Genomic DNA, 12,673 nt, shown 5'->3' with positions numbered 1-12,673 from the left:
CAAACTTAAGAAACTTTAAATACAATACCGTTTTAGATAGAAAATCGATTTTCTACTCTTTATTCACTCGATAACAGTAATACGTCCATCGGTACCGCTGATGATGGGCGTCATTTTTTGTACGTAACGCTCCAGCACGGCAATATCGACTGGCCCTATTAACAAATTTGTGGCCCACTGGGGAATCATTGTATATCCGCTGCCGCCTTTTCGTATGTATGCCCCGGTAGCTACCCGATAGACCCGCTCCGGATCGAGCGGTTCATACTGGGGGACCTGACAAAAGCGGCATCTTAAGCTGACCGAGACGACCCGGTTCCCAACAGGACGACGCAGATCGTACGTCACCTTCATGCCTGACATCTGCATCATGTCGGACGTGCCGTATCGGCTAGCACTGTGCTCCAATGCTTCCAGCAAAACCCGTCCCTGAAGATCAAAGCTGTCAACTGTATCTTCAAATGGTACGGCCGTTACAAGATCATCAAACGTTAGATTTCCAGCAAATAGTGACGTCCGCATACCACCTCCCGTGTTGAACGCGATCGCTACTTCAGTCCACTGATCCGAATTTGGAGATTTCTGTCCTTCCGTCGCAAAATAGTCGATGTATCCATCCGTGATAAAGTTGCCAAAATTACACTCACCCCGGGCACAGTCGGGTTTGGCGAGCAGAACAGCTGAGTAACCGATTTGACGATTGGCCTGTACACTGACTAGCTCTCTCCAGGGAACCAACTGTCTCAGTATTTCCGGATCTTGCGGTACGGTGTCATCCAAAAACTCTGGATTTCCTTCCCATTCTCGCACGTTACCTTCCCCGTCGAAATATAGCGTAATCCTTCCCACATACTTTGCATACGATGCGGCCTGTACAATCAGTGTCGTTTGACCTCCAGGATGTTCTACCACAACCGGATACGTATCTTCAGCTTCGTCAGGAAACGGGTCCGTAGTACCGTTGTACAGGAACGTATGTGAATGACCTCCAACGATCACATCTACATCTGGCAGCTCGCGAGCAATAGTACGATCAATCTCGAGACCGCAATGGGATAGTACTACGATGTGCTGGATACCTGCATCCTTCAAACGATCGATCTCCAACCGTAACTGATCCACTTCGTCCAGAAAACGCACACGCTCCGTCATACCCATCGTGTTGGTAAGGTGATGAATTACACCAATTACACCGATTTTACGTCCACCACGATCGAGCACTACACTTTTCGTGTACTTCCCTTGCATGGTAGGCTCTTCCCGATCGTCAATGTTTGCCACTACCACGGGACTTTCGATCACATCCAGGAACGGTACCAAACCAGCTATTCCATGTTCAAACTCATGATTTCCAAGTGTCATCACATCAGCCGGAAGTAGGTTAAGAAAGTGTGCGGTCACATTCCAGCGCAACAGTGAATACCAAAGTGTTCCCTGGAAGCTGTCACCCGCATTCAAATAGATAGGGTTCCGATCAGCATACTCCCGCTGCAGGGACTTAACGCGGGTGACAACTCGCGCGTAACCACCAATACATCGTTCACCTTCATCCACTTTGCAACGTGTTGATACCGTGTTCGTCTCCTCAAACCGGGCATGGAAATCGTTCAGATGAATAATCGTAAGAGGAAATAGATCACTGTGCAATGCCTGCCTTGTTATAACCACACCAGACGAACCGGCAGCTGAACCCAAGGTCTGAGGCAACACCGTACAACTGGTGACCACGAACAGCACACAGAAATTCACCAACCAACCGAATGGGATCATCGCGGATGGTTTTCTCATCTACAACTGACAGACGCACTGGCTCCACACAAACAACTGGCCTAGCGTGATACGGATAGTGTTAGTGATAAGACATTAATAGCCCTAATAGGTAAAATGAAGAAGAAGAAAAGAGAGAGAGAGAAACAGAGAAGAAGAGAAACAACGAAACATAACAAACGTGTTTGCTAGGGTTGACAGATAACCCTACATGAAGCATACTTACACGATCACACGGGTCTCCCGTTGGCGAGATGTTCGTTGTTATGAGTTCGCCAAGTCGCGTGTTACTGAGGCCACTTAACTTCTTGCAAATGCGAAGCGGTTGGTTTGTGCGACCAGGCGGAAAAGATGATTAACAAATGATTCACTCACAACTGCACAGATGGATACATGTGTATTGCTTTATTAGCCTTCAGGAAAGTAATGCCTTGTGCTGCACGATAATTCCGCTCCAGCAACTGGCCAATTTACTCTACAGCTGTGTGAGACGAGTGTGAACTCGAAATGATAACTTCAAGTTCAACGTGCAGACACTATTTAAAGATGGTAGGATTGTGTAATTAGTAGTAATCGATTAAACAAAGTTCCTGATAAACTCTTGCTTTGCTAATTTATTACCCCTTCAATTATGCAGAAAAGGAAAAGAAGTGTTTGATATGCTTTTGAAGATGAGGCATTATTTTTGATCGATCCTTTATTAATTCTTTTTTTTTTCATTCATCATCCATCTCGATCACCACCCTTAGAGGTACGGCTGTATTGCATCAATCTGCATCAGAAACTTTGGGCACCTTATCAGTGACCACATGCAGCCAAAACGTCTGATACGGGAAACGATTAACGTCAGTCACGCTGCTATCACACCTTTTTGTTCCCTTACCCGTCCACCCAATAATTGGCTCGTGAGAGAAGTCGTCAGCGGGTTCATCAAAAGTCACTCGATCGTATATTTCATCGCACCCACAAAACTTCACCACACCCAACCCACTCAGCTATCAATCTGGCGGATTTACTCTTATCAACACAATTGCTACAGTTGCAACTTACACAGCCAACACAGTACGCGTTTAGCTCTGGCAAGATGTGGTTCGGCGAAAGGGTGACGCTTCGCTTGGCGTTCTGCTTCACAGTAGCCGTTGCGACTAGTGTGTCTAGTGCTGTGGCCGCTTCCGAACAAGGTGTGTTGATCAGCAAACCGTGGAGGAATGAAAAAAACGATGATCTGCTGTATCCACTTACGATTATCCATCTGAACGACTTCCATGCCCGGTTTGAGGAGACGAACACGGTGTCAACGCGCTGTAAGCCGGACGAGGGCGAACATTGTATTGGTGGTTACGCTCGGGTTGTCGCTCATGTGAAATCGCTGCAGCAGGAGTATGCCGATCGGAACCCTATCTACTTGAATGCGGGCGACAGCTTCCAGGGTACGATCTGGTACACGTTGCTACGCTGGAATGTGACCTCACACTTTCTTAATCTCTTGCCTGCCGACGCAATGACACTCGGGAACCACGAGTTTGATCACGGTGTGGAAGGTTTAGTGCCATTTCTGGAAGCGATCAAAAGCCCTATGCTGGTCGCAAACATTGACGATCGGGAAGAGCCCACGCTGCAGGGCATGTATCAGAAAAGTATAGTGCTTGATCGGGGTGGCAGAAAACTTGGAATCATTGGTGTCATACACCACGCAACGGATACACTCAGTATGACGGATCGGGTGCATTTTCTGGATGAGGTGGAATGCATCAATCGGGAAGCAGCGGCACTGAAGCAAGTCGGGGTGGATATCATCGTAGTACTGTCGCATTGTGGCTTTACCATCGATCAGCACATTGCGCAAGAGTGTCCTGAGGTGGACGTGATCGTTGGAGGACACTCACATACTCTGTTGCACACGGGGGAAGTTACTGATTGGCCGGATATGCCAGCAGGAAGCTATCCGTACGTTGTGGAACAGGCTTCCGGCCGGCATGTGTTGATCGTACAAGCCGGTTCGTTCACCAAGTACGTTGGCCATCTTCTCGTGTACTTCGACGAAAATGGCGAAGCCGTACGGTGGGAAGGCAACACCGAATATCTGAGCGAACAATTGCCAAAAGATGAGCAAATCGAACGAGAACTTCTACCCTGGCGTTCGCAGGTGGACACGCTCGCGGTCCGTCCGGTAGGAATGTCCAAAGTGTTCCTTACGAAACCAGCCTGTCGGACGGGTGAATGTAACTTTGGAAGCTTCGTTGCGGATGCGTTCGTGGACTATTATGTTGGTCGGGGAGAACTGGAGCACGAGTGGACATACGCCGCCATCGGCATTACGAACGACGGTGGGCTGCGTACATCGCTCAATACCGGCACGCTAACGTACGAAGATCTGGTGACGGCCATTCCCTATGAAAATACGGTAGATACGTTCGAGTTGCGCGGTCAGTACCTGCTGGAAGCGCTTGAGTACAGTGCTAGCCGGTACAATACCGCTGATGTGCTGCAGTTCTCGGGAATGCGTGTTATCTTCAACCTTACGCGGCCAGCCTTTCAGCGAGTACAGCAGGTAGATGTGCGGTGCCGAGTCTGCCGAATTCCACGCTATGAACCACTCGACCTTAATGCCACCTATCGGATCGCAATAGCCGCATGGATTGGAAGTGGTGGCAATGGATACGAAATGTTTGGTCAGCATCGTACAAACGTGCGTGTTGGACCGCTGGATATTGACGTTTTCGAGCGTTATGTGGAGAAAATGTCACCGATTCTGCAGGGAACGGACGGTCGTATGGTGTTCGTAACGTGAACGATTCGTAATTACCCTTAGAAAGGAGGAGCGAGCTTTTCAGTTAACACTAAACGCTTATTTTAAAATGAAAATAAATTAAATGCCCCTCTCCAATGGCATTAATGTAAAGGTCCTTTACCAAGTTGTGTACAAGTTAATGGTGTTTAATTCTGTTATTTTTCCATCTCAGTACAGCATCATCTTGCTGAGCAGCGCAAAAGAAGCTTTCATTCCAGGACGTGCTGATTACGGTGTGCATAATTATGTTTTTTTTCTTCTTTCTATTCCTTAGTTAGTTCTTTTATCGGTTTTTACCGGCTGGTTATACTTTCCATCATCGTCATCATTGTTAGCGGCCAGTTTTGTAACGTTAGCAAGCCCCCAACCAACAACGGCCGGGTGCACTCTCATTGAGTGTCAAAGTACTGCACACAATTTGCCTTCATGCTGAAGGCGCTAGTGCAGACGACCACGCTTAACTGATTAGTGCTCGTTAATTTGTGCTCCTCCTCGGTGTACTCGGTGCAGCACCAGCAATTACGATGCAAATGCATCCGTTACAATGCACGCTCGGGCTGTTTTTTTTTCAAAATCCCCTCCACAAAATCCACTTCGCACAGCAAAGTGTCAATATTTACAACATCGAATAGATAGTAGAAAGAAAAAAAAACACGTAAAATCTTTCTCCGAACCAACCTTACAAAAAAGCATCATCGTTGACCTAAAACGGTTTCGCCCTGGGATTGCGCTAATGACGAAGGTAAACGTAGTTGCACCGGCACTTGAAAGCCCTTCATCATCAGGGTGGGGGGAGCTTCGAAAGAACTTTCGCTTTACGGATCAGGTCACGGTACGGAAATGCGCCTATGCTTGTAAATGCGGGAAAGCGTGTCGCAGATTTTCATTCGCTGGCCGGAATACACACCGCGTGCATACATGCATTATTCCATATTTACTTATCTCTCGGTGACACAGGATGGTTAATGGCCGCGGAACCGGCAAGTGGTGCCATAGTTAACGTACCAGCGTACCAGAATTTTATTCTATTCGCCATGCTTTGTCCGAGCGAACTGTAACCCAGTAGCCGCCACTATCACTGCGCATATCTTCACGTGCTTATAGTACCAGCACGTCCGGACAGTACCCTTCGCGGTTATACAAGCACTCCCACAGTAGCGGACGTTTCATGTTGAAAATTAAGCTAACATACGCGACATGCCGAAAAACTTTCCCATCCGCATGCTATTCGAGAGGCCACTTTGATGGTTTTCTCTAATGATGGGCTGTGGGAGATTCAGTAGGATGAAATCCACCCAATACATTCTACCAAATTTCGGTCCTTCATACCACCAACCAGTCGGAAGTTGATTGTCCTAACCGAACGTTGCCACTCTGTGCAGCAACAACGAATGACTGCAAACATTCTGGGGCGGGTTTTTGGGACAGGACGGTAAACGCGAACAAAACCACCACAGCGATACACTGATAAATATCCGTTTGTCACCATGTGTAAATAGATCTTCCTCCTGCTAGGAATACACCTGCTGCCGCCGGTCTCGCAAATGAAGCAACAATATTAAATGTTCCACCAGTGTGTTCGGTGGGACCGTCGTTCTACAACGCATTGACACATGTGTGGCGAATTGTACCTTTTTCCACTGGCATCCAAGGGGATTGGAACTGGAACCAGCATAGAGTGCATATCCGCATTGATACAAACTGCATATGGGAGAGGTCTCTACCCTGCCCAAACACGGTCGTGTTTATGCAAACTTGATGTCACACGACATTGGACAGTGATGTCCCACAGAAGAACACTGAGTAGAAATACGAAATGGACAAAATTTTATGTAAATTGTATTAAACTTAAAGGTAGTAAGTTTAAGCTATTTTTTGTTTGTTTGTTTAGGTTCTTTAAAACGTACCCCTTGGTGAGTGAATGGCCACTTTATTTAAATTCGTTTATTACACATTATTTCTATTTGACCGCCTTAAACGGCTGCAGTGGACCAGATGTTAAGTAATCAGTTGATTTATTCCTACATTTCGCTAGACTATTCGTGCGGAGCGTGCTCAAGTAAAGAGCAAATCACCTGCTCGTCAGGACTATTGTGTGGACCGTTTTACGCTGATGATTGCAATAAAACAATCCTTGGACCACGCAATCAGACACAGTAACTAGCCGGTGCTTCTGATGGAAGGTTCCATTTAGATGCGAAAGTTAAAGACCGTTGGAAGGTGTGAAGGAAGATTTTTGTTAGTGTGTGTGTGTGTTTGTGTGCGAAAATTACATTCAGCATCAAAAGTGTACTGTTTTGATGAGAAAAAAATCAATTTAGTGCTCTAGAACAGGACAAACATTGGACTGATATCCTTAAAATATATCAAACAGATAAATTCAAAGAGACTTTGAAATAAGCAGAGTTTCAGTGTTAATTTACCTCAGGTTCAGTTCAGGGGCTCATAATAGATAATTGCCAGTTGATCCAACCAAAGCTAAATTTCGGAAGATTTCTTTCTGAACTTTTCTCCTCCATTTGGGTCAAAGGTCAGGTCGTATCTTTAGTACGACACTACAGACGGCACCAACAAATGCCATGGAAGAAAACGCTTTTAAAAGTCGCGTTCCTGTAATTGCTTACAGATGGCCAAAAGCGATCGTAGAGAAAAGATTTTAGTATGCAAAAATTTATATCAAAAAGTTTCTTGTCACGACATTTTGTTACACAGTCTCTTGCTTCGAAATAAAAAAATGTTGATGATCGGGTCTCTTCATTGCCAAGGATTGAACTGCCAAACTTTCTGGGTTAAGCCTTAAAAGCGGCATATGCAGACAAATATTTTAACTGATTTTTTTTAATAAATTCTTTTATCCTTTGCCATGCCTCAACGTACCATATTTTTTTTACCGCAGCTTTATTTTGTTCTCCAATATTTATAGACATTCAGAAACAAGCGGCTTAACCGCAGGCTGAAATGTTTATTCGTACAGAGAATGGAAGCAAAACAAAAAAGCTGTGCATTGTGCGTAAAAAGCCAACAGATATTCTTTAGCAAACTGTCGAACGAAAACAAAAACAAAAAGTTTCTCTCCCGCTGTTCCATTAATTCAATTTTAAGTGAACCCTTTTGTTTTAACCTCGCCGAAGAGTCGCTACAATACCTGTGGCAATCGAAATAAAAAAAAACTGTTCGAAAGAAAATCGACCGATCAGTTTCGCTTGCCAGCATAATTGAATCATAATTCGAATATCCTGCCATGCTGAACCGGACCTCGGTCCTAGGTGTGTGTTTACCGTCGATACATTTTGCACCGGATTTTAACTTAATTTTAATTACTTTTTAAGCAGCTTCGTTGCGTATTTTATCGGTATCAGGCAGCGGCATGCGAATCACCCGCAGGAATGTGAATAAAAAAAATGCGTGTAAAAATAGATTAAGCTTTTTAACCAAAAAAAGGCATTTCTTTTGTTCCGTGAGAACGTAATTTTCACACTGATAGAATTGATTTCACCCCCGGGGAGGAAAATGGGGTAGATTATTGTTTTTTTTATTTATCAATTACCGTTTCTCGCGTTTTTCAGCAGGCAGAAAATTTAAATAACACACAGACGAAATTTAAAGTTCCTAGAATTTATGTACGTTTTTCATGAAAATCTTTCACTCCCTCATGGTCCCTATAATCATCAAATCATTTCCAATTACTGACCACTGCAAGTGGTAATTGCAGTGAAGCCCCAAAGGGATCAATTTAAGCACACGCGCTTGAAAAGAGCAATCGGATCCAACCATCAAAGAGATCTGCTCGTTTCACGGCAAACTCAGAACTAAAACAAACAAAAAAAACCCTACCACAACAGTAGCTATGCTATGCTTCAATTGCGTTAAAGCTACTTAGCACGGTCATTGCGGCCGTCCCTGGGTTTAAAGCTAAAAAGCATGCAAACATCCACTCGTACCATAAACTTTAATTATCCAGCCAAAAACCGACCGAAGCACCTGGTGGGATACTTTCCGGTGAACATAAATATATACCCATCCCTAAAACAAACGGACTTACCCTTGGCCAACCAAAAAAAAAAAACGGTGGTTGATCTGAAGTTTCCTACATCCCGACCCATCGGACCTATCATAACCAAACCAAAAGCTTACACACATATACAGCCAGATGGTACATATCGATAAAATTGGCCAAAAAATCGCTACCCTCGCATGCGAAGAGGACTCCAGGACAGCTCAGACAGCCTTCCGTATGTTGCCATCCCAAAAAGCATTTAAGCCGTTACCATTTTCCATCTCTACATGGGGTTAGAAGGAGAAAATGGCAAGACATTTCATTATGTTTCTGAACCCCCCTTCACACCATTGCATCCACAATCCGCACGACGTGGTTTATCCCGTGGTAGGTGTCGAACCCAGTGAGGTGAAAAATTGGAAAATGATGACTTTAAGGCATAGCCTAGAACCTTCCCAGGTGGTGACAAAATTGTAAATTAAACTTTAATGAAAGTTTCGCTCGGCACCGAGAGACCGAGGAAAGGTTCATCGATTAAACTGTGGTATACCTTCGAAGGAGTTAAGGGGGATATCGATGTGATAGACGTAAGGACGAAAGGCAGTATGTTAGGGCTAATGCATATATGGTTTGAAGGTAGTTGAACGATTTCTTATACGTTTTCACAATGTTATTCTTCATTTGGGATTTTAAGAAAACAAAGCCTTTCTATCGATTCAATCTTTGCGGCAATCCACGTACACATGCTGTATTGGTCTGACTTCTGCTTCAGACATGTTCCCTCATGCCACACTCGATCGCACAAGGATTAATGTTACCTTCGTGACCCATACAAAAAGGGGTTTCGACTGTAGCACACGAACACGCCGTAGCTGACGGTGGTATGTGAGCGGTTGATTGATTGTCGATACATGCAAATAATTTCCTTCCGTTACCCCGACTGGCGCTGATGAAGGCCGCCAAAATCGTAGGTTAACGCCTGTTGAAGCCCTACGCGGTCGATGGGTTGTGGTAAGCTAGAAACAACAGCGACAGGAACATTCGCATTCCACCAGCACAAAAGACACACTCATAACACTTCCTGCCAACGTGCACCAACGCGTGGAGTGGTAAATTGTCGCGCTAGACAGAAGTCATATCACAACGCACGACGAATAAAACAATCTTCCCTAATTTTGCTTCCTCACGAGTGAATGAAGAAACCGTGGTGCTCGTGCGCTTGCAAAGCAAGAAGGAATTGCAGATTTGTCAGAAGTTGCCTTTACCAATTTCAACTCGAATATGTATCCTTAGGACGTGAGCAACGAATGCTGAAGTATTGATCCGTGTATAACCGGATACGGTACTGCCATTGACGCAGAAAAGCATCCAATAAATTCAAACGATACTGATGTAATATAAAGCGTAGCAGCACCCAAAAAAAAAACAGACATTACCTCAAATTAATCGATAGTGTTTCGAACGCCATTACATTCCATTTCCGTTGCGGGTAACGGAAGCATAATAAAAGATCAAAGCATGTTTTACGGCCTGCGGCTTGTGGTTTGCAGCTGAAGTGGTGTCGATAAAATAAAAAGCAGCCAACGACGCATTACAAAATGGCACCAGTCTTTCCATTACACAACGCCCGCCTGCCCCACGTGGCATTCGATAAGGGTAAGTGCTTTATGCACGGCTTAATTGATTGATGAGTTTTAAAATTTGATTTGTAAATAAATCTCAATTATTGCTCACCGTACCCGGCATAAGCTGGCAAATGTAATTTACTTTGTAATGTTTCTTCACAACAGAATTGCGCACCCGGATGCATAATGAGCGCGTATCGTTTACGGAAAATCTTCGCGAGTACTGCCTCAACACGACCATTCACGGGCTGAAGTACATTGGCACTGTCTCGTTGACACTGTGCGAAAGGTAGTGGGCAATATGCAGTAAAATAAATAGCGATCAATCGACTCATTAATGGGGCTGCTTAAGAAACTACTTACAATCGTGACAACAGCATCCTTCTCTTGATAAAGGACAATCATTTTATATTCTAATTAAAGCACCGAATTTGTGGGTCCCTAATCAATCTCCATTCCAGGGCTTACTTTTTCCTCACATTTCTCGTCGTGACAGCGTGCTCGATTTACTTCATCTCGAAAGTGTACATCAAGTGGCAATCGTCACCGATCATCATTGGACTGAATCCGATTGCGACACACATTAAGAACATTCCCTTTCCGGCGGTCACCATCTGCAACATGAACCAGGTGCGGCGGGAAGCGGCCGAACGGATCGAGGAACACACGCTGGAGCAATCTGTGCTGCAAAGTATTTGTTCCATCGATGGCGATTTCAACGTTACCCAGTACGAAGGCAAGTGGACCGCAGTGAAGAAGTTACTGTTGAGTGTAAGTAAGCTTCAAAGTGTGCGTTTTGTTAGATCTGATACGTGCTACATCTCACCATTAAACGTCCTACAAGGCAACACAACCCTGTTCGGGTATGCTGAAAGCATGCCGGTACGCAAAGCAACCGGAAAAGTGCTCGGAAATCTTCCAATCCGTCTTTACCGACGAAGGTCTATGCTGTACGTTTAACACACTCGATACGGCGTACATGTTTCGCAATGCAACCGCCCCAAACATCTTTCCGACGGAGGTTAGTAGCGGTAGTGGACGATTCCGACCGATTCTTTGGACACCGGAGCAAGGATACGCTGAGCATCCATCGAACTCGACCTATCCACGTGTTATTGCCGGTACGGGAGTGGCCATGGGGCTAGCGATCGTACTCGATGCGAACGTTACCGATTACTTCTGTTCGTCTACGTCGTCGACGGGATTTAAGATCATTTTCCACAGCCCAACCGAAACGCCGAAGATCACGGACTACGCTCAGTACATACCGGTGGGTTCGGAAAATCGGATCATCATCACACCGAAGATCAATGATGCGGCTGATCAGATTCGCAAGGTAGCACAAACACAGCGACAGTGCGTGTTTGCCAGTGAGGCCAACCTGTCCTACTACAGTGTGTACTCGCGCAACAACTGCGAGCTGGAGTGCGAAGCGAAGTTAATACTGGAAAACTGTGGCTGTGTTTTGTACTATCTGCCAAAGCTGTATGAGGATACGAAAATTTGCAGCCGTGCCAATGCACGTTGTTACGAGCAGATACGTAGCTCGATCGCTTTCACCGCAAACACAAGCCTTTCCTGTACCTGTCTGCCCGGGTGTTTCGAGATTAGCTACATACCGGATGTAACGACGGCGGAACTGCAGGTGGGCAAGTTCGGTATACGCGAGACCTTGCTGGATAATGTTAAGGACGAGCAGTACGCGCGGTAAATGATAGCGATAAGAAGCTAAGCGAAGTAACATACACTAATATCGAATTGTTTGGTTTTGTTCCACGCGTAGGGAGAACCTGGCATTGATCTACATCTTCGTAAAGGATACATACTATCGGAGCTTCACTAAGGGCGAGCTGGTGGGCTTCACGGATTTTCTCTGTAACTCATTATTTTGCCATTTCTTAAAGCATTATGAATAACACGTCTCTTCTTATTGTGCATGGTCCTTCTCCGGGAAGCGAACGTTGGTGGACTGCTTGGGTTATTTCTGGGATTTTCAATCATCTCACTCATCGAGGTCATCTACTTCGTAACGCTGCGGCCTTACTGTGCAAAGCGAAAGCAAAAAAATATAAACCTAAAGCAGCATAATGTTGAGTCTAACAACTTAAATGCAGCACGAAATGATCTTCTTTGGGTAAGAAGAATTACGATACTGAACCCCGATATGTCGTAGTGCTTAACTTTTATTTCATTTGCTATTCCATCAGTTTGGTTCTAAACCTCCAGCAACGAGGGTTCAATTTCTTGGCCGTTCGAATGATCCTGATTATGTTACCGACTATCAGCAACAATCTGGACGCAATGCAATGGTAAAAGAGTATGCCACTATGCTTAAACATCTTGTTCACTCTCGACTGCAACAGGCTAACGCGTGGATGCGCAACACGTTCCGTTCGCGACGAAATCAGCTTGGGCGAGGGTTCGGACAGGAGCGAACCGGAACGTCCTATCCGTTCTACGACTGAACGCTCAGTCTAATGATGGTTTTGTACG

At 45.2% G+C, this 12,673-nt stretch overlaps 3 protein-coding genes across 4 annotated transcripts; 2 read left to right on the top strand and 1 right to left on the bottom strand.

Annotated features, from left to right (window-relative positions):
- Positions 1-20: 20 nt before the first annotated feature.
- Positions 21-2,692, bottom strand: LOC125774847 (apyrase-like). Of its 2 annotated transcripts, none has more exons than XM_049445162.1 (2): positions 1,994-2,692; positions 21-1,872 (listed from the first exon to the last, which is right to left on the bottom strand). In XM_049445162.1, exon 2 carries the CDS (start codon positions 1,786-1,788, stop codon positions 64-66), a length of 1,725 nt encoding a protein of 574 aa, XP_049301119.1. In that variant the 5' UTR covers positions 1,789-1,872; positions 1,994-2,692; the 3' UTR covers positions 21-63. The 2 variants fall into 2 exon arrangements, with proteins under 2 accessions (XP_049301119.1, XP_049301120.1); XM_049445163.1 differs by having other exon boundaries at positions 21-1,829.
- A 76-nt stretch (positions 2,693-2,768) lies between these two features.
- LOC125774849 (apyrase-like) lies at positions 2,769-4,678 on the top strand. The gene has a single exon (XM_049445180.1). It carries the CDS (start codon positions 2,852-2,854, stop codon positions 4,556-4,558), a length of 1,707 nt encoding a protein of 568 aa, XP_049301137.1. The 5' UTR covers positions 2,769-2,851; the 3' UTR covers positions 4,559-4,678.
- A 5,132-nt stretch (positions 4,679-9,810) lies between these two features.
- Positions 9,811-12,645, top strand: LOC125774843 (pickpocket protein 28). The gene is made up of 7 exons (XM_049445149.1): positions 9,811-10,211; positions 10,346-10,469; positions 10,642-10,951; positions 11,025-11,887; positions 11,964-12,055; positions 12,136-12,314; positions 12,388-12,645. Exons 1-7 carry the CDS (start codon positions 10,154-10,156, stop codon positions 12,643-12,645), a joined length of 1,884 nt encoding a protein of 627 aa, XP_049301106.1. The 5' UTR covers positions 9,811-10,153.
- The last annotated feature ends 28 nt before the right edge of the window (positions 12,646-12,673 follow it).

Source organism: Anopheles funestus, chromosome 2RL (genome assembly GCF_943734845.2).
Source record: "Anopheles funestus chromosome 2RL, idAnoFuneDA-416_04, whole genome shotgun sequence".
NCBI lineage: Eukaryota > Metazoa > Arthropoda > Insecta > Diptera > Culicidae > Anopheles > Anopheles funestus.
Note: the sequence above shows the minus strand (reverse complement) of the source record. Positions and strands in the feature narration are given on the sequence as shown.

Excerpts from the sequence above, each read along its gene's own strand:
- LOC125774847 (XM_049445162.1), bottom strand. The coding sequence starts at position 1,788 with ATGAGAAAACCATCCGCGATGATCCCATTCGGTTGGTTGGTGAATTTC.
- LOC125774849 (XM_049445180.1), top strand. The coding sequence starts at position 2,852 with ATGTGGTTCGGCGAAAGGGTGACGCTTCGCTTGGCGTTCTGCTTCACA.
- LOC125774843 (XM_049445149.1), top strand. The coding sequence starts at position 10,154 with ATGGCACCAGTCTTTCCATTACACAACGCCCGCCTGCCCCACGTGGCA. Across the intron at positions 10,470-10,641 it reads TCGTTGACACTGTGCGAAAG|GGCTTACTTTTTCCTCACAT; the intron begins GTAGTGGGCAAT and ends TCTCCATTCCAG. Across the intron at positions 10,952-11,024 it reads TGAAGAAGTTACTGTTGAGT|GCAACACAACCCTGTTCGGG; the intron begins GTAAGTAAGCTT and ends ACGTCCTACAAG.